At 47.5% G+C, this 19,988-nt stretch overlaps 1 protein-coding gene and 1 long non-coding RNA gene across 3 annotated transcripts in view; one reads left to right on the top strand and one right to left on the bottom strand.

Moving 5' to 3' along the window:
• SH3BP5 (SH3 domain binding protein 5) overlaps positions 1–19,988 on the top strand; it is a 75,085-nt gene that overhangs the window by 30,257 nt on the left and 24,840 nt on the right. For both annotated transcript variants that reach the window (XM_077130091.1, XM_077130090.1), the window contains exon 3: positions 6,546–6,674. In XM_077130091.1, the coding sequence (XP_076986206.1) occupies positions 6,546–6,674 (129 nt within the window). The remainder of the gene's footprint in view (positions 1–6,545; positions 6,675–19,988) is intronic.
• Positions 220–15,982, bottom strand: LOC143657558 (uncharacterized). The gene is made up of 3 exons (XR_013162900.1): positions 15,728–15,982; positions 1,026–1,114; positions 220–325 (listed from the first exon to the last, which is right to left on the bottom strand). It is a non-coding gene; the product is annotated as an uncharacterized LOC143657558 (long non-coding RNA).

A 19,988-nucleotide genomic window follows, 5' to 3' on the forward strand; every position in this document is an offset into this window, starting at 1 on the left:
TGAGTGTTCAGAGAGCTTTTGCTGTTTGCAGGTACTTTCTATCCTATGTGCTGTATTAGTTATTAAAACTAATAAGTTTTAAAAATCTGTAATAATTCATTAAAAATGATGATAATGCATATTAATATGAATAACCACATAAAAAATAACTATTTCCCCAAATAAAAAATGTAATGAAAAATAAGTAATTGTTTTTCATTATTTTGCAAATTCCTTTAATGTCTGGTATAACAGAAGAAAGCTGGATTCTCATTCCTGTCTGCTTCTGCATTCAATCCGTTGTGATGTCACATGTCTTGTAGCTTCTGAAAAACTCCACTGTGCACTTGTGAGAGAATGAAGGTGAAAAAAACCAAAAAAAGACAAGCAGCATCTTTATTATGAAGATGGTTTTGATCTTGTTGAACCTTCTGAAAAAGTCTCAGGCACCCCTGTTGGTCTCCTGGACCACACTTTGAGAACGACTGGGGAAGTGAAAGACTCACTGGCTACGACATATGTTTTTGATTCAGTTTGATGCTTCCCTAGTCACCTCAGGCAGAGAGCATTTCAACCTCTGGGCTCTGGTTTTGTTATCTGTAGCCTGGGGATGTAACTTTTGCTGAGCCTGTCTTACAGAGTCGTTGTAAGGCCCAGATAATGCCTGTGAAATCTTTCTGTAGACTGCGAGGGGTGTATTTATAAATGGCATTGGGAGGGACTCTTTGAAGTGTGGTGCTGCCCTTAATTTGTAGGACAGTTATTTTTAAAACTGATGCCCCAGCTTAATGTCCCTTGGTTCTGGGGACACCTTTATGAAAGAGAAAGGCCATCACTCTCAGCTGGCAAGAGCGGATTGGCCAGAAGACAGGGCTCACTCGGCCCCAGGGCTGCTCCAAAGCCCAGGGCACTGGCTGGTTTGATGTGGCTGGAGTTCTTATCTGAGGTAGGGCCCTGTTTCTGACCCACTGGCACATGCACCCAGGGAGACTGTGCCAGCCTCTGTCGTTCTTTGCTTGAATAAATTACCCTCCCGTTTGACTCACCTAATGGATGTGACACAGTTTTCAGAGTTGAAACTCTGAGGCCTCATCCAAGCAAAATGAACCCTTTTAGAATTCCTTCAAGTGCTGATCTAAAAAAAAAAAAAAAAAAAAGTCAGCAGGGATGGGGAATAACTTGTTTTTCTTGACTGGTAAAAAGAGCTGCTCGTTCTCCTCTATGACTTTGTACTTCTGAACTGCTCGCCTCGGTGGATCATTTCCTGTAGAGAAAAAAGTCAGCTTTCCCTCCCTGAGCATTCCAGGAAGCAACCTCCTCCTCTGATGCTGATACCGGACTGAAGTGGGAAGTTCTCTCCCGATGTGCATAACAGCCAATCCATGGTACCACGGGGTTTTGAGATAGAAAGAGTAATGCTTGGAAAGCAGGAGAGCAGATGGCCTGTTGGCCCCAAAATCTGTCTTCCTGAACTTCAGTCATTCTGATATTTTTATAGCATTAAAAGATGGACAGGTTTTAGGATAATGAGCTCATGGCTCTAAATGATGTAATTAGAGGTGATCTAATTATTGAGCATGCGCAGATTGATTACATACTTAGTCACTGAACATATGTGAGAAAATGGCACCCTTTCTGTGATGATGGGCTGGTTCCCAGTATTATAATGAGGTATAGGCCACTTCCAGCTTAAAGTCTAAGCTAGTGGGCAGGTCAGGTGGGCCCATTTGGTTAGATCCAGTTTCATTTAACAGGATTGGGATTGGGGTGGGTTAGTTCTGGGCTGACCCAAGACCCTTCATTAACAAGCATTAGGGCTGTCTTTAGTGATTACAAGACTCTAAAATTGAAAAACAGATAAAACTCTTGTGAGGGTCAGTCACCAGGTTTTTACCATGATAAGGGCACAAGATAAAGGCTGTACAATCGTTATCAGAGATCAAGGCAGCTGAATCACTGTTCAGAGAGGTCAGTATATTCTTTTGTCTATTCCAACATACTGGAAAGGAAAACATGAATATTTATTTAATGATTCAGTAATCATAATCATCCCCTAAGTCCTAACTTCTTGGTTACAGTCTTGACAGACATATTTGTCTGGAGTTGTGGAGTCAGAGACTCTGGTTAAAACTCTTCCTGAACTAGGAAGTAAGCGGAGAGCATTAGACCAATGGCAGCCAGTTGGCTCTCTAGACACATGAAGATGAGTTTAAAGAAATGCTCTGTGGATAGGTTGGATTTAGTTCCTCAGACTCTACTCCTTATGAAACATGTCTTCATGGTCAGGGACAGAAGCTCTCCTGCAGTTAACCCTATTACATTCCAGTGCTTTGCTGTGGTGTGGGATGTTGATTGATCCTGCCATCTTTATATATAGTAATGTAGTGACCTTAAGATATACTTTTCAATCTCATGCTTTTTTGTTTTCTTTAAAGCGTGAGTCAATTACAAATGACAGAAACCCAATTTGGGATAGCTTGAGCAAGAGAGAAGGTGTTGGTGAGAGTGGTGGGGATGGGGTGGGAACTGTTTTGGCTCAGGGGGCTGGAGTACAGGGGCAGGCTGTAAGGCTTTGTGGGGTCCGGAGGCTCAGAAGTGTCGCTGGGTCTCGGTTCTCTCTCTCCTTATCTACTGGCTCCTTTTCCTGCCAGCTCTCTCTTCATGGTGGCAAGATGGCTGCTGCCTCCTCCACGCTTTCATTCCATCCTCTCAGCCGTTGCAGAAAAGTCCAAGAATGACTTCTCATTGGTTCCATGGCCACACTCCCCTCTCTCAACGATCACGGAGACTAGGTCTATGGGGCATGTGCCCAGGCCTGGGGCATTTGGACTGTGCCTGGAGCTGTCCACTGGGGACTGAGAGGTGGCAGGAGGCCCAAAGAAGAGCGGGGCTATTCTCTTATCCAGGCAAAAAAGATATGGGTGCTGCGGTATCTTTTCATGGGGGATGTGACTCATGTAGCTGTGATCTTCTGTGGATTGGTGAATGGACTTAAAACCCAGATTTGATCAGGTCCCACCTCTGCTTGAACGTCTACCATGGCTCCCCATTGTCCGTGGAATAAAGTTAAAATGTCACTCTTGCCCTTCCTTGCCTAACCCCCGCCAACCACCACCTGTCATACTTTGCTCATGCCCTCAGCCTCTCATGCCCTCCTCCTTTGTCGGGTGAAATCCAGATTCTTCAAGGCCTGGCTTGGATGCTGCCCTCCTTGGGTGGCCTGCCTAGTTGTGTGTCTGCTCAGCAGTGTGTACACGCAGGTCTTAGTACTTATCCCACTACATTGTAATTATTTATTTATGCTGGGATTCAAATCCTGGCTCTGCCATTTTTCAGTTCTTGGAAGAGTACCTGCCTTCTTTGTGCCTTCATTTCCTCCTTTTAAAATGCGAATTGCAGCAATAGGACTGTGTAACAAACAGCGCGTGTCAGGCTGTCCGTCTGTGCTGTGCGCCCCTCGCCTCCCAGGACCGTGTTGGGGGGTTATAATCACACATGCTCTGGAGAGCTCTGGGCAAGTCACTAGGGGCTGGTGGGAGCCTGGATGACGAAGCAGCTGTGTGATTCAGGAGAGGGGCTGGTGGGGACTGGAGAGGGGCATCTTCTGTCTCACTCCAGGTGATGGTTACCAGGTGGAAATGGGACCCAGTGCTGCAAAAGAACATCTGACTTTTTTTTTTTTTTATTGTATAGTATAACGTATATACAAAGCAAAGAAAGAAAAAAGCAAGTTTTCAAAGCACTCTTCAACAAGTAGTTACAGGACAGATCCCAGAGTTTGTCATGGGCTACCATATGATCCTCAAATTTTTCCTCCTAGCTGCTGTAGAATCTAGGAAGCTAGAAGGAATAAATATTTTTTTATCACCACAATCGACTTTTTTCCTTTCTTTTTTGTGAAATATAACATATATACAAAAGCAATAAATCTCAAAGCACAGCACCACAATTAGTTGTAGAACACATTTCAGACTTTGACGGGAGTCACAAATCCACAATTTTAGGTTTTTGCTTGTAGCTGCTCTAGAGATACTAGAGACTAAAAGAGATATCAGTTTAATGATTCAGCAGTCATATTTATTTGTTAAGTCCTATCTTATCTCTATAACTCCACTCAAATGTCTCATTTAAAAAATGTTCACTTTTTCTTTTTAAGGTGGATTTTCCCGATGTTTACTATTCAGCATACAGGCCAAATGCACCAAGCCTACTGGCCTATAGGTTGCTTGTATGGAGCCCAATTCCCATTTACAGAGAAAGTCCAGGCTGATGGTGTGACCTGCCCAGGGCCACATGCCAACTTGGTCCTCATTTTCCTCATGTGGGGTGTAGACGTGTGTACACTGGTCCTGACTACCACCAGCGCGGTGACTCCAGGATTTGGGTCATGCATGTGAGAGTGCATTTTGCAAACCAGCTGCTTGTGGTGTATAACAGGTTTTTACCCTGATCATGTCAGTTTCCCCTGCCTGCAGTGAGGCTCCTTGAGGTTTTTAAATAGGATCACAGGTCTCCTTTTTTACCGGGAGGCAGAAAAAAAAATGTGTGCACTATTGAGCACCTACTGTGTGCTCAAGTTGTGTTAGGTGTTTTACGTTTGCTTGCTCCTTAATTATTTCCGATAGTACTCCCCATGTGATGGAAAGTAGCTCATTTATAGGTCATAAAAAGGATTCATAGAGAAGTTATCTGTTAAGGGCCTCACAGAGAGAAGTTAAGCCTGGATCACATCTATCTGATTGAAAATCTGGACTTTAGACAGCATGCTCTCTCTCACTTAATGGACTGTAAGTCTGGTAGAACCTTTGTAGTGCTTTGCTATTTCTTGGTCTATACAACAGTCCTGGAAGCTCAGCACATCTGTGGCGCCTCCCCCAGAACAGGTCTAGTCTTGTTCTTCTGAAGCTATAGCAGGTGGTTCAGGCCCTGACTGGATAGGAGAGAAGCCCAGAGTGTGTTAACAAGAAGAACAAGGCTGGAGAACGAGGTGTGATATGTGGGACCAGGGCTCATGATTTGAGAAACTCCTGTAGAAGGAAGGGTGTAGCCTGAACGCTGACATCATTTTGAAACCCCTCTAGCAAGCTGGTGGCTTGGTTGACAGAGGGGAATGAATTATGAGAACTCATCAGAACCTCCCTCACCCCCATGAGCCATCCTCTTGGCCCAAAAGTCCCCTACAATTTGGTGTTGAGGAATGTGGTTTTCATATGGTTGCTTGTGACCCTTTCCATCCAGTGGAATGTAAGTTTTATAGCACTTTTATAGCACGGTGGCTTCTAGTCCCAGTGCAGCCCCATTGTGTTGTCCCTGCTGCTCTGAAGGTCCATCCCCACCCCTCCCCACTTCCCCCAAACACAACACACTCTTACCCCCCCATGCACTCACACGTGCGTTGACACACACTTACACTCGTGTGCAGTCACATCACTCACGTGTATGCATTCACTCACTCTCACTTTCACTCACATTCTCACTTGCTCACACTCTTGCATGTGCTCACAATCACACTCTCATTTTCACACTCATGAAGGTGTGCCTGTGCCAGGAAAATACCAGAGGGACAAGGAGTAAAGGGACTGTGGGGTCTGAAGTTCCATGAATCTGATTTCTTGACTTTCATAATGTGGTTAACCCTGTCACCTGCCTGCTCTGTCCTCTGTCCTTCCAAACACTTGTCGAGGTCCAGTTTGCTAGTTGCTATCTCCAGGATGGCCTGCGTTACTTATCTCTTGCATTCTCGACATTCCAGACCTTGACTTCTTTTGATTACCTGCAGGCACCTAGCAGCGCCGCCTACCCCCACTCCCCCTTCTGCTGAGCGTGGGCTCTGCTGCCTGCTTGGGGCGCAGTATTTCCTCTTCCTTTCCCAAGTGCCCATTCACGCGTCAGCCTCCTATCTAGACGTTCTCCCTCTGGAAGTTTTCCGTGTGTTTCCACTGATCCCCCGCCCAGCCTGGCGAGGTTCCGGGCATTTGTGGTGCCTGTACGAAACCTCTGCTGGCACTGACCTTCCGGGATGGGTTGTAAGGGCCTGCCTTGCCTGTTGGACCAGCGGTGCTGGGAAGGCGGTGGCCACAGCCGAGGCCGAGCCGCAGGTTTGGAGGATGATCCATGGTGAGGACTTCCCGGGAAACCTGGCCATCATCAGGGCTGCCAGAGGTGGCCAGACCGGATGTTCTTCCCTGAGAACCTGGACCGAGCTTTTCACCCTAGACCTGCGCTGTCCGATACGGTAGCCATGAGCCACATGTGGCTGTAACATTTACGCATAATGAATTAAAATTAAGTAAATTAAAAATTCAGCTCCTCTATTGCATGAAACATTTCAAGTACTAAAGAGCTACAGTGGCTTGTAACTGCCAGTCTGAAGAGGGCAGATATAAAATGTCTTCATCGTTGCAGAAAGTACTATCGGATGGTGCTGCTCAGATGCCATTGCGTCATGATTTAGGGGGCCTGTGTGCAGTGTGAGTCCCCTTCTTGGTGTTTCTGGCTGGGTACAGCAGGTGTTTTCAGATTCTTCTTTGGTTGAACTGCCTCTCCTTGATTTCCTCTGGCTGTAGGACGCACGTCAGAAGTTCCGCTCTGTCCTCGTTGAAGCCACGGTGAAACTGGACGAACTGGTGAAGAAAATTGGCAAAGCCGTGGAAGACTCGAAGCCCTACTGGGAGGCGCGGAGGGTGGCGAGGCAGGTAAGACCACCCTCTCTGCCTCCCCCCGCCACCCCGGCCAGCTTTTTGGCTACCCCTTTTCACTTGTGTCATCTCCTACCGAATTGAAGCTTAGAAGTGCCAATCCCATGCCGTGTAAGCAGCCATGCCTTTGTAGACAGCTGTGCTTGAAGTCGGCCCCTTTCCCCTTCCTTCCCCCGTGTTCAGCTCTGGCACCAACCACCTGGCCCCTCTGCCTTGGTGCACCGGCCACTTACACGGTGGTGAGAATGTGTCCACAACATCAGCTGATTCCTCTTCCCTTGCCTAGTAATCACCTGGCAGGCAGCAAGAGGATTGCTGGCTCCCCCTCCCCCTCATCGTCCCTTCCCCACCCCTTCCCTTCCTCCCCTCTGGTTTGGGAGTGCTTAGCCATTTGCTTCTTTTTTTGAAACATTGTCCTGAGAACTTACATGAGCCACTGAGGACTGAGACAGAAGGGGTGGGCAGCAGAAGAAAGGGCGGGGGGATGCCTTGCTGGGTATGCTGTGTCTGCCCTTTTCTCATCCTTCAGGGGAGCTGTGCTCAGGAGATTGCTGGGGCTGCATGCTGATGGGTGTGGCTTTCAGGCTGTGTCTTCCCTTGACCAGCTCTTAGCTGACGCAGTGTGCTGCTTATGTCCCCTTCCAGCCTCTTGACGTGCAGGCGTGTGTTCAGGGAGGAAAAAGATCTCCTGATATTTGGCACATGCCCGCTGCGTCCGTCAGTCTACTCGGCCTGTCTGATTGGGTGTCTTTTTGGTGTTGAATCACCAACCCCATCAGTTTATATGGTGTGTCTTAAAATAAGAGCTCAGACTTCCCAAGAAGGCTTAAGCAGTTGGTCCAGATTATAGTTTACGAACAAATGATCAGGTCTTGTCCCTCCTGGGCATTTATGTCATGATGGGAGATGCTGCTTCCAAGTATCCACTTGTAAGAAAATCTTTAGTGAGGCAACAGGTATTTGAGCACCTACTGTGTGCACAGCATGTGGCTGGGCACTGTTGGGGAGACATCAGTAGGGTGGGCGCTTGCGAAATTCAACTCCTGAAATCCAGAAACATATTATTAAGATCAGACCCATAGAGAAAGAGGGCTGGGATGCTCCGTCCTTTCTTCCTTTCGCTGCCTCCTTGCACCTCTCAATATCTCATTAAGGGGACTCTTTGATTTTGTGCCAGTTTTACTACACGGTTTTACTGTGTGTTGGGGTTTTTCTCTCTGAAGCCTGACCTTCAGTTTCTGGTTAGAACCTGTCAGATCTGTTGTCTTCATTCGAGACAGAATGGCTGCCCAAAACCTGTCCTCCTTCCCTGGCCTGGTAAATCAGGTTGTAAAAACATCAAAGCCCCACTTACTCGTTCATCTACAACAAGCCCTAAGCGACTGCTGCCTCTGGACCCCACCCAGCCTGCTAGCTTTCCAAGGAGAAGACATTCTTCTCCAAAAGGTGTCCCCTAGTGCCCAAGGACTCCAGAACTCTGAAGCCTCCTCTCTCCAAAGTGCCTGAGCTCCAACGATCCTTCTCACCCACTCGCCGGGCTAGTTGTAATGTTGCCCTGAAATTGCATCATGAAGAGTTTGGGTTAGCTTTGAAGTGTAATTTCCAGGTAAATCAAATGTTGGAGAAATACCCAAAGAGGTTAGAAATCACCTTTTCTGAAAGTCTTTCACACTAGGTCTTATTGTCCTTTAATAATGATTTGTCCTTTTTAGCTAATAAGAGTCCCTTGGGGCTTCCCTTCCTGGAGGTTTCCCTCCCCTGTTCCCTGAGCTTGAACTTCTGGTCTCAGAGGCCTCTGGAGGTTGGCTGTTCATTCAGGCTGCCAACTCTGGCTGATGGACGGTGTTGCCCTTTGGCTGCTACTGATGTCAGACATGCCCCTACTTTAGAGTCTTTGAACTTGCTCCTCATCTCTTTGCTATTTTCTTAAACTGAGTGTTTGCATGCCCTTGTCGCTCACTTCCAGGTTTCTGTTCAAATGTCATTTATCAACAAGGCCTTCCTGGGCTAACATATTTGCAGTTGTAACTCCCAGCCCACCTCCTCTGCCACCCTCAGACCTTTCTTTTTTACTTTTTTCCCATAGCATTTATCTCTCTCTGACTTGTTCTAGTTAACTTGTTTAAAGTAAGTGAAAACTCCCAGACAGGGAGTTTTGTCTGTTTTGTTCACTGCCATGTCTTGCAATGCCTTGTGTGCCAAAGGTGTTATAAAGTTGAGTAAATGAATAAATGAACAAATGAACAGATGAGTGACTGAAGAGGCTGGCAAGCTACCCAGGGGCCCAGATGTTCCTCCATGCCCTCCTTTGACATTTTGAGTTTTTCTTCTTCATTAGCCCTTTGATCATAACTCATTTTCTGTCTTGTAGCCAGGTAAGCAGAGGGCCAGGAACAGGACCCGCAAATCCAGTTTTGTTTGGGTTGGGTTCCTTTAAATCTGATTTGATGGGTGTGTCCCAGGCTGGCAGCAGATTTCACACCACTCCCTTCTTTTAAGTATCCCAGATCCTCTTTGATGGAAATAGAGGACGCGGAGGTAGGAAGGTGCTGGGCTGGGAGGCTTCCCTCTTCTGGGAAGCAGTGGGCTGTGGCACCTCTTCTCCGTCTTCCTTCTCTTGGCCAGTGAGGACAATGGTCATGGCAATTGCTGAGTCCCATGGGCAAGCCGCTGAGTCGTCAGATACCTAATCAGATAATATCTGCCCCTTGGGGTGACTGATTCCCTCTCAGCTGGTAGAGCCTAATGTTGAGGGACTCCTGGCCTGCTTTAGGTGGCAAACCCTCTCTGTAACCTCCTGCCTTTCTGCTGCGGAGAAAGTTCCAAGTGACCCCACCCTTCAACCCAAGGGACCTTGTTGGTCTATGGTGAAGGAACTGGAAGGATGCTCAAAGGAGAGGTTGGGCAAGCCTGTTCCATTTCATCTCGATGAATGGTGGGATATGGACTTGGGCCAGTGGTTGAGCTTGTTTGGGGATTGATGTTCTTCTCTGGACTTCCTGATGGTAAAAGGAGCAGTGCCCCACCCTACTCCCCACCCCCACCTGCTGCCCAGTGGGGCTTCCTGTTTTCTTCCTCTCCTCTTGTTCCACCCCCTTCCTTTTTATATTTACAAACCACGTTGACTGTACAGCAGTGATGGACCCTGAGATAATCCTTCAAAACGTTTCCTTCCAGTGCATAGCGTGAGCAAGGCATTGCCTTCTCAGAGCCCCTGTATCCTCATCTGTGAAACAGTGATGGGTATGGGATCAGCCTTGGCTAGCTCATGAGGTCATTTTGAAGACTGAAGTGAGATAATGTGTTTGACAATGGAATTCCTGCACAAGCTTGGGTTTTGGCTTCAAATAAAAAACGAAAAAGGATTTGTTGAAGAGAATGAGAAAATAGACACAAGAAATATGCCCCCATACCTTCTGATAATATTCACTGCATAGCTTTAAAAAAAAATCACGCTGTGGTTATGGTTTTCTAATATGTGTGGAATGCTTGTATCTGTCCACCCAGAGCCTCCCTGGATAAGGAACAAAGAGAAAGACATCCTCTGTAGCTTGCTTTTCTATAAAGATTTTACAAAGATGTGTAGTTAGTGGACTTTCAATCAAAAATTTGCATTAGCTTTGTTATTCCCAGTGAGTCAGGTCCAACCCAGTGCTCTTGAAAACCAAATCTTAGCTTCTGCAAGTTCTGCCTACTGGAGGTAGGACTTGACTTTTTTCCCTTGGGTATGTGGGGGCAGGGAGCTGACTCTGATTTATTCCAGAGATTTTGTCCGGGGGCCAGAGTTTGTTTTTATGGCTGCTTTGACGTATCAGCTGACCCATCTGGCCTTCGGGGCGCAGTGGGGGGGCGCAGTCTGACACAGGGGTGGAGCCTGTGAATGGCAGAGTGTTTCTTGCTTACTTTGCTCCTTAAGTTCCAACTGGATTCTCCTAGTGACCTTAGTCTTGTTATTTTATCACTGGCAGTCTCTACCTTTGTTATTTTTAAGTGTCTGGAATGAGCAGAGTACTTTGCAAACCTGAAAAGCAGCATAAATGCAAAATAATGAGGGTTGTTCAGTGCTGAAGTTTGCCTTTTTTGTGTGTGTTTATGGGCCCTACCCTTACTGGAGAAGTAGATGGGTGTGGAGACATTTGAAACTCCAAGAGTGACTTAAGTATAGGACACCTGGCAAAGCGTGGCCTCTGGAGCCAGACTGCCTGCCTTTGAATCCCACCTTGTCACTTAATAGCTGGGGGGCTTTGGGCAGTGACTTAGTCGCTTAGCCTCAGTTTCTGCATCTATAAAATGGGATTGTGAACCGACTTTTGCTGTGCAGTAGGCCACCCCAAAACTTCGTGGCTTAAAACATTTGTTTAACCCATAGGTTTGCTAGGTGGTTTTTCTGATCTTGGCCAGGCTCAGCTGATCTCAGCTGGTATCCCTTATGCATAAAATCCGCTGGGGGATTGGCCGGGGGATGGACTGATCTTGGATGGCTTCACGTCCCAGGCTGTTGGCTGGACTGAGTCGTACGTGTCTCATCGTCCAACACGTTAGCTGGGCTTCTTCACATAGTATTGGAACTCCAGGATCAAAAAGGACAAGCCATTTTCAATCCTCTGCATGCATTACATTTGGTAATGTCTGGCTGGCTAGAGTAAGTTCTATGGCCTGTCCGAATTCAAGGGGTGAGGAAGTAAAAATCCCAGCCATATTTGCAATTTACCATAGTAAATTCACTGTGGTGAATCTGTACCTACTCCCAGCATTACTTTTAAGTCTACGACAGCAACAACAAAACCCTGTGGATAGACAAAGGAGGAAACACATGTCTACTGATTGGGAGGCGGATGTGTAGGAGGTGGAGATTGTGATGGCAGAAGAGTAACTCCAGGCAGGTTGAGTATTTACTGAGTCGCTTTTAAAGATCAAATGTATCTGAGGATCAAAATTTAAGAGGTGGGAATAGCTGATATATCTTTTGACTGATCAAAAACCGTTTTTTAAGCTCAAACAGATCATGTGTGATGGTCTCGAATGGGTAGGGAATTATGTTTCCAGTGAAATAATCCCCTAAATTTCTGCTGCTAAACAGAGAGACACAGAGTGCTGAAGCCTTTCATTTGTTGGGAAATTCTGGGCATTGATTTTTTTTTTTCCCTTGCTAAATAACCCCCATAAATGGAGAATGAGCAATTGAATTGTGCAAACGTGGACATAAATTCAAGGTCAGCTATGGGTTATTATCCTACTTATTGTCCAAGCATTTTCTTTCCTAATTTATTTTTTCTTTCATTCTCCTAAGTGTCAGTCACTATTCTAGCCCCTTGTGACACATCAGAACAGAGCACAGACCCTGTCCCTGACCCTCCTAGCCATCTTATAAAGGAGTGTGGGATGGGATGTTTTTGGCAACAGTGGATTCTTCCAGTTTACTGATCTGGGGTAAAGCAACTTTTTTTTTTTTTTTTTTTTTTTTTGCCTGTTTGAGAAATGGAGGGAGACAGTGGGAGATCACAGTACTAGTGGGTCGGCACGTAAAAATGTCCCTTGGAGTATCTCCGGAGCGTCTTCCGTTTGTCTTCTCTAGCCATCGTGGGGCTTGAAATGCGCCTGCGTCCTCCAGGAGTGTGTCTGCACCCCTGGGGGGTGAATACTTGCCGAGTGAAGAGCCGAATGGGTTTACTCATCTGTTGGGGCACTGAACCCCCTCGCCTGGGGCACAGGAGTGTGGAGAGAAGCCGGTGGAGCTGAGGTTGGGTGATGGGGGGAAGGCGCCCCTGAGCCTGAAGCACAAGAGGGGCTCCGGGGAGAGAGGACAGAGGAGCAGTGATGTTTGGGGGGAGCTGCCGTGGAGGTCACCTGGTGCCTGTGTCAGCTCAAGGGTGGTGGAAGGGGAGGCTTAGGGAGCTGCAGGGCTCAGGTGGGGAAGGAACAATGTGGCCTGATAGCCGCAGCTTGGCTTCCCGACTTGGTTGAGAAGCCAGAAAGCAGCCACGGTGGGCTTCTTACGATGTGTTTGAGACGTTGATTAGGCATCGATGGCAGGGGATTCTCCTTGTCTTAAGAGCGACACTGTGTCTTGAGCTCTGAGTCTTTGGCTGCGCTCATTGCTGTGCGTGGGTGCACCGTTTCCCTGCCCCTTTTGCAGCCACGGCGAGGATTGCGGGTGAGGAAACTGTTCTTGGAGCCCACGAACAGTGCGTGGGCTTTTTTTTCTCTTCCCATGAGCCTTTTCATAAGCCTTCCTGGGTTTGTGGCCTAATCTGGGAGAATGTGGAGGAAGGCTCTGTCTGATTTCGTGGTTAATTAGCTGTGAAGAATGAGTCATAGGGAACTCCAGGGTTTGGTGGGGGTGGGGGTGGGGGGTTGAGGGGGGCAGAACGAGCAGCTGAAAGGATGTGGGCATCCAGCTTTGGCGAAGGGGGCATGTCCCTCTTGAGTATGTTAAAGGTGAAGTGAATGTCTGGGGGGCGGGGTGGGGGGGACTGTCAATTGCTGGGAATGCAGGGGAGGCTGGACCTGGGAGGTTGGGTGTCAAGTATGCGGAGGTGACTGGTTCCTGGAAGAGAATGTGTGGCAGGAGCTTAAGGATGGAGGAGGAAGGGAGGACGAAGAGGAGGGACTTTTTAAAGTGCTTTACATGCTCCCTGTCCTCCCCTCCCCTCTCCTGGTGACCGCACCCCACCCCTCCCTTCCTTCCCTTCTGTTTTGCAGAAGAGGAAACTGAGGCTTAGAGAGGCTCAGCACCTTATTGAACAAGCTGTTCTAGGGACCCCCCCGTACCCTCTTTATTGAGGATCTGCTAGGGCTGGCTCTGCAGGAATACGTCTTTGGTTTGTGTTATGTCTTGAAATCCTCCCAGCAATTCCATCATGGGGTGGGGGGCTCAGGAAATAAAATTGTGTGCCCAGATCCCAGACTTTGTAAGGAGAGGAGCTGAGATGAAAGCGCAGCCCCACCTGGGTGTCGCTGCTGCCCGGTGTCCAGCCCGTGGTAGGTAGGCAGTGAGTGGCTATCTGAGCATTGGAGCTATACCGGCACCCAGAGGGGAGCAGGTAAGAGAGAAAACTGCCTCATAGGGCTGGAAAGAAGCTCTTGAACTTCTCTGGCAGTGTGTGTGCGTCTCCTGCCTTTTTTTTTTTTTTGCACTGGGGTAGCTGAGAGGCTCTTGCTCCAAGTTGTTTGGGGGCCTTTGACACGTGTTCCCCTCCCTGCCAGCGTTGCAGGTGTTCGCCTGCCTCTGTCATTCCTCCCTTTTTCCAGGTCACTTTAGTTTCTCCCCGTGTGACTTGGCGGGAGGAGTCGGGGTCAGTGATGTGTGTCCCGTGGCCACAGGCCAGTCCCGGGAACTGCGTCACCGCTGCTACCCAGGGAAAGGGCAAGCAGCTGAGTGATGGGCACCTGGCCTGGTGATGGGTCTTGGTCAGATTCCCTGAGAAGGCCCAAGCAGCTGGTCCCTGTTATAGTTCACTAACAGATGATCATGGGTCCTGTCCCTGGTGGGCACTTATATCAAGATGGGCACAAAAAGAGAAGGGATGCGTGGCTCTTCCTTGCCTGTAAGACCACGTCCCACCTTGCAATTTAGGTTGGAGAGTTGGAGAAACATCGACTACATTGGGAAGCCTAGAAATCTTGAATTGAGATGGGGAGATAGGTGGCAGCTTCTGACACAGGCCAAGAGTTCCCTAAATTGAGTACGTGCTCAGGTTTCAGTCAGAGGGTGTACCCCTCCTTTTAGAGCTGGCTACACCTCCAGCTTGAGCATCCTTTGCATTAGCTGGAGCTGGTAGCAGTTGCAAATCTTGAGGTTTTTCTCTTCTGCTGGTGCAGTGGGCCACTTGCATTTAACCCTTTGTTGCCTGATAGGTAGCAGGAGGCAGAAGCGGGAGGCTGGTGGTAAGCAGGGTCTCAGCCAGGCAGAGTCCATTGGGAGGTTTGCAATGGGCAATTCTCTGTCCCCTTTTGCTTTTCACTATTCCCTGCCTTTGCTGCCCGAAGCTGACTAATGTGGTTTGTCTCGGTGGTGTGCAGTGGTTTTAAGGGAAGTTGGGTTCGGAGTTCTGAAACCATGAAGCTCCACTTGATGTATGTTTCCTCTTTCCTTCTTTTGAAACAGCTGTTCGTTTTCAATAAAATGATCACGTGGACGTGGAGAGGCCCCTTCCTTCCCCTTTTGTGAATCACAAGGTATTCCCTGGAGGGTGGGGCGGGGTGATGAATTTCTCACTTGAAGAAAGTAGGTACAGGAGTGTTTTTTGCTGCCTGTCTTGCCAAGTGAGTAGGACTTTTATGTTGCCAGGCAACAAGGTTTGGTCCTGGGCCAAATGGCAATACTTGTCTTGAGCATTTTGGCTCCCTTTTCTGTCCCTTTCCCTCCCTCTGGGGATCCTCTCTGCCCACTTTCCCCATCCCTCCCAGTGGTGAGCATTCATTCTCTCTCCCTTCCCTTCTGGGAAAACCTGCGCCCTTAAGAAGAAATCCGGTTAACTTATTCATACTGAAAGGTAAATGACTGATATGGCCTGAAGATTTATGGCTCGCTGGACTTTCAAGTATTAACAGTTTAAAAACATTCCCATAGCTTGGGACTTCCAGCTTGAGGGGACTGCTTATTCCTAGTTCACGATTTAAGACAAGGCAGGGATTTTCGACACGTGTGGAGGGACCATACCACATATTTATTTGGCTGCCATTATGTCAGGAGGCAAATGCTTAGAAGCCCAGGTCGTAGACCGAGTTTACATTTCTGTGCGGTTGAATGTCCTGGTGAAGTTTAAACCAAAGGTAGGGCAGAAAAAAAAAAATGGGACACCCAGTTACATTTGAATTTCAGGGTTTTTTTAAAGTATATTAAAAAAATTAATATTATTTCTTTATCTGAAATTCAAATTTAACAGAAAGTTCTGTATATTTATTTGCTAAATCTTGCAGCCCTACAGAGGAGGGAAGTTGTAGTGTCAGGGCCTCTGGGTTTCCTGAATTCGCAGCGTGTGGAGCTGTGGAAGGGGTGGGGTCTGTCCCTTGGCCTGTGGATGGGGCAGGCACAGGTGAATCCCTACCTGGGAGTGCAGGGTACTCCGCATGCCTGTGTTTCTGTTGTAGCTCCTTCCACGCCTGGTGTTTCTAGAAGTGAGTTTTCTAAGAGGGCCTTTGACTAGGATTTCTTCCATCCCTCTTAACCCTTACCCACTTGGTTGCTGAGAGCAGGGCTCCATGGAGGCCATGCCAACTGGGTCTCTTCTGAAGAATCTTCTAGAATATGGGTTCCCCAGCTGTTCTTCCGTCAGGTACTACCTGGCTTCTGCCTCCCTTCAGCTCTCTCTTCCCCGTACCGAGTGCCTTTATTAGTTAGTTTGTTCAGTCAGTTCTTCATTTGTTTATCTCCCCACTTAAATTTTTTTCTAGGCACTGGGGGGGCCTATATTCTTGTAGATGAAAGAACAACTCCTTGCTTCAGTTAAGGCACTGCTCAGCCATGTCTGGGAAGCCTCGCTTGTATGTTTCACTTTGAAGACATGGCTTCAATGGAAGTAAGGAAAAGATACCATTTGCTCATGAATTTGTTACCAGCCCTGAGTATTCCCCAGCCCTTCGGCAAAACACCAGCCAGCAGAGATGATGCTGGCTTTTTAATTTATTAATTAATTTATTTTATTTCTAAAAATGGCCACCTATTTGAAATCTCCAAGAGTCTCTCTTTCTCTGAATTCAAGCCTTTTGATGTCAGGGTCAGTCCAGCTGAGTGAAGCTTCTTTTTATTCAGAGAAGACTGGGAGGTCTGTTTTCAATGTTGACCTGGATGCTCAACCAAGGTGGCAGAAACCATCTCTAGTGGGCTCTTTGGAGAGCAGTTGCTGGGAGGGGATCATGAGGTAAAAGGCATTGCGTTATATAGGGTCTTCCATCTGGCTGTATCCCAACATCAAAGGCACAAGAAAATATACAGATGAAGTTTTCTACCCTGGAGTTTAGAAATTTGCATTGCTCTTTGCACGAAATAATGGTCTCACCTCATATCGATTAGAATTGTGTTTTGGATGCAAGTAACAGAAGATTTAAAAACAGTGGCCTAAACACACAAGGATTCATTCTCTCATGTAAAAGAAGACCTGAATTAGTCTAGGATTGGTGCTACGGCTCCATGGTTATCAGGAACCCAGTGTCCTATTCACTGCCCCATCCTGGTATGTGAGTCCCATCCTCATAGTTCAATGGCTTCAGGAGCTCCAGCCGTGACATCTGCTTTTCTGGAGAGAAGGAGAAAAAGAGGAGAAGGGACACATACCTCTTTCACTTTAAGGAGTCTACTTGAAAGTCCCAAATAACACTTCTGCTTCCATTTCATCATCCAGAACCTAGTCACGATGGCTGAAAGGAGGGCTTAGAAGGTATGGGTTTTTTTGTTTTTTTTCTTAAGCTATGCTTTCCCAGGATTGTTTCTAAGTATGAAGGGGAGAGTGGATGTTAGGAGGCAGCTATAGACTCTACCATGTCTGTACTCTGGCTTGTCTATCTACTAGAAAGGCTCCGGGTTGTAAAGTAAGAAGTGGGCACATGTACTCACAAAGCAAGCACTGGACTCCTTTGAGACCAGCAAAATAGAGTAACTGCGCATATCTCTCTGCTACATCTCTTTCCTTCCTTTATGGTGTATGAAAAACTTCCTTTCCCTTTTATTTTGTTGGAGACCCATGAAGAAATGCTAGCTTCCTTAAAGTTTAAGTACGTATGTGTGTGCACGCATTTTACTAACTCACAGAATCCACTCATACGTTCCTTTAGCAAATGCTGATGAAATGATTCCTTTCCCATTGCCACTTCCTTGGTGTGCAAGTCCTCACGCTTCACCTAGACTAGTAAAATAGCCTTTCAACAGGTCTTCCCGCCTCCTAATGTCCCTCTCCGACTGCCACCTCCCCCACTGAGTTATCTTGCCAAAGGCAGTTTTGATAGTCCTGCTCAAAAACTTCAGTGCGGTCCTGTCTCCAGGGTCAAGCCCCTCGCATATCACAGCGTGTGAGGCATTTCCCGGTCCAGCCAGCCTCTCCTCCCTGGCCCGCCACACTCCCGTTAGGTGCTCCCCCCCCCCCCCACCCCTGCTAGTGCTTGCTGGGTACATTGTGTTGCTTTGTTCACAATTTCTAAGTACATCATGGAATGTTTTGCATCACTGAGCATTTTGTTTCCTATGTCTGGGGATGTTTTACCCACCAGTCTCAATAGCTCTGTGCTGTTCAGAGTGGAAGCCACTGGCCACACGGGGCTATTTCAGTATAAAATAATTACCATGAAATAAAACGAAAAACTCAGTTCTTCATTTGCACTTGCCGTATTTCAGGAGCTTGGTAGCTACATGCGGCTGGTGGTGCCACGTTGACCCGTGTGTGTGCAGGCTGTCTCTATCAGCGCACAGTTCATTTGGTTAGGGCTGCTTAGGTTTTAGCCTTCCTTGAAGGCGCTGCTCAGATGTAACTTCTGTGAAGCCTTCCTGCAGTCCCCTCCTCACTGAGCTTCCCTCCAGTCCCGTTTCTTGGAGGCTGGCCTGCGAAAACACACCCAGATGTGCCGGAGTGCATAAACTGTAAACACACGGTTTCACATATTCTCTAGCTCCCCATGAAGGACGTTGTGTTAATAGCAACAGCTGACATGTATACACTATATACCGTGTGCCTAAAGTTTAAGCACTTTACATGTATTAACTCATTTATAGCCCAAAGCAGCGCCATGCAATAGGTTCTGTTCTTTTGCAGAGGAGGAAATTGAGGCACGGGGAAGTAAAATAAATCGCTCAGGTCACACAACAAATGAGTGGCCCAGCCAGAGTTTGGCCCCGGCCACCCGAGTCTTGGGACTGTGTCCTTAACCTCTCCACCATGGGCTAAGAATCTCTCCCTGGAACGCGAGGTCCTTAAGGGCAGAACTTGCATCTTGTCCTTTCTGCATCTTTGCAACACATGACATGTAGCAAAGGTGAGATGAGTGCTTGGTTGAGGAAGAATGTTCTTCCCTGTGGGTAGCTCATCGTTTTTCATAGTTCTGTTGGCTGCAGTTCATTCCTGGGAGAGGCCCCCGGGCCCCTCAAACCTGCCTTTGTGTTGGCGATACCAGGTGGAGAGGAGGGGATTTGCTGGGAGCCTGGCTAGCGTGGACAGTGCTGCCATGCCAGTTAGTGCCAGCCTTGCCTCCCCAGGCAGGGGTCCCAGCTGCTGCCCTGGCCTGGTCACAAGACAATTCCTGTCTTTTTTTTTTTTTTTTTACAGATTCTTAGGTGGCTTGGAATGACCTGGGCTCCAAGGAGCCAGGGTTGGGGAGTAGGGGTGGGGTGGGGGTCGGATGAGTGTACCTTTGTGTGCTGTCGCTCTTTCCAACAGTCTGCTCTGTGCAGGCTGTCTTTGTACCAGCATTGCCACAGATCCCTTAGCAGATCCCTTAGCAGATCCCTCACCTTTTTCACATGTCGTACTAAGCAGGGGGAATGTCCTACTGACTCTGATTTATATCATGCCCTCATTTTCTCCTGTGCCCCCCGACCTTACATTCTTGCAGATGGTAGGTAGAATTAAGCCAAGTCACCTATGTCACTTGCTGACCCAGAAGAAGATGGGCTGAAGGAGGGGAGTTTGACATTTTAGCGAGTCAGATGCTTGTTGGCTGTGTATAGTGTACCAGGTAAGAAATAGTGCCAAGTGACCCAGGGAGGTCTGAAACCTGGAGAAGTGGGAAATGTGGAGCGGATGTCCCTGGCTGATGGAGGGCTTGGAATACCACCTGCTCCCAAGTGCGGACTCACTACCCGTGGTGTGTTTATTGAGCCCCAGCCTGGAGGTGGGGGATTCATAGGTGCGCAGAACCTGGTCTCTGCTCTAAGGAGTTTGCAGTCTCGAGAAATAACTCAAGAGATGTGTTACCAGTATGTGTGTAGCGTTGGGCAGTTTTCAAGGTGTGTTTTCACATAGACTATCTTATAACGTGGTATACTGCAGAAGTAGGTACAGAAACTTGGTGCTGTGAATTTCAGAGACCATAAATGTATCACCCAGGAATGCATTTCCCGAAGACCCTCCTGAGAACTGGGTTATACAGGTCCAGCATGGAGGAGGCAGGGTGGGTGGCGTGGAAATTATTTCTTGAGAGAATGGTATTCCCTGCACATCATTTAGTGTCAACAACTCAGCGATTATTCAAGTTAGTTTCACATCCCTGTAAAAGGGGTATCTCTAAGTATAAATATACCCAGAGAGATCTTTATCTATTTATGTGAGCACAGAAAAAAAAAATCCACAGCATCCATTAAAATCAAAACAAGGGTGGTTGTTT

The sequence above is a fragment of the Tamandua tetradactyla genome, chromosome 15 (genome assembly GCF_023851605.1).
Source record: "Tamandua tetradactyla isolate mTamTet1 chromosome 15, mTamTet1.pri, whole genome shotgun sequence".
NCBI lineage: Eukaryota > Metazoa > Chordata > Mammalia > Pilosa > Myrmecophagidae > Tamandua > Tamandua tetradactyla.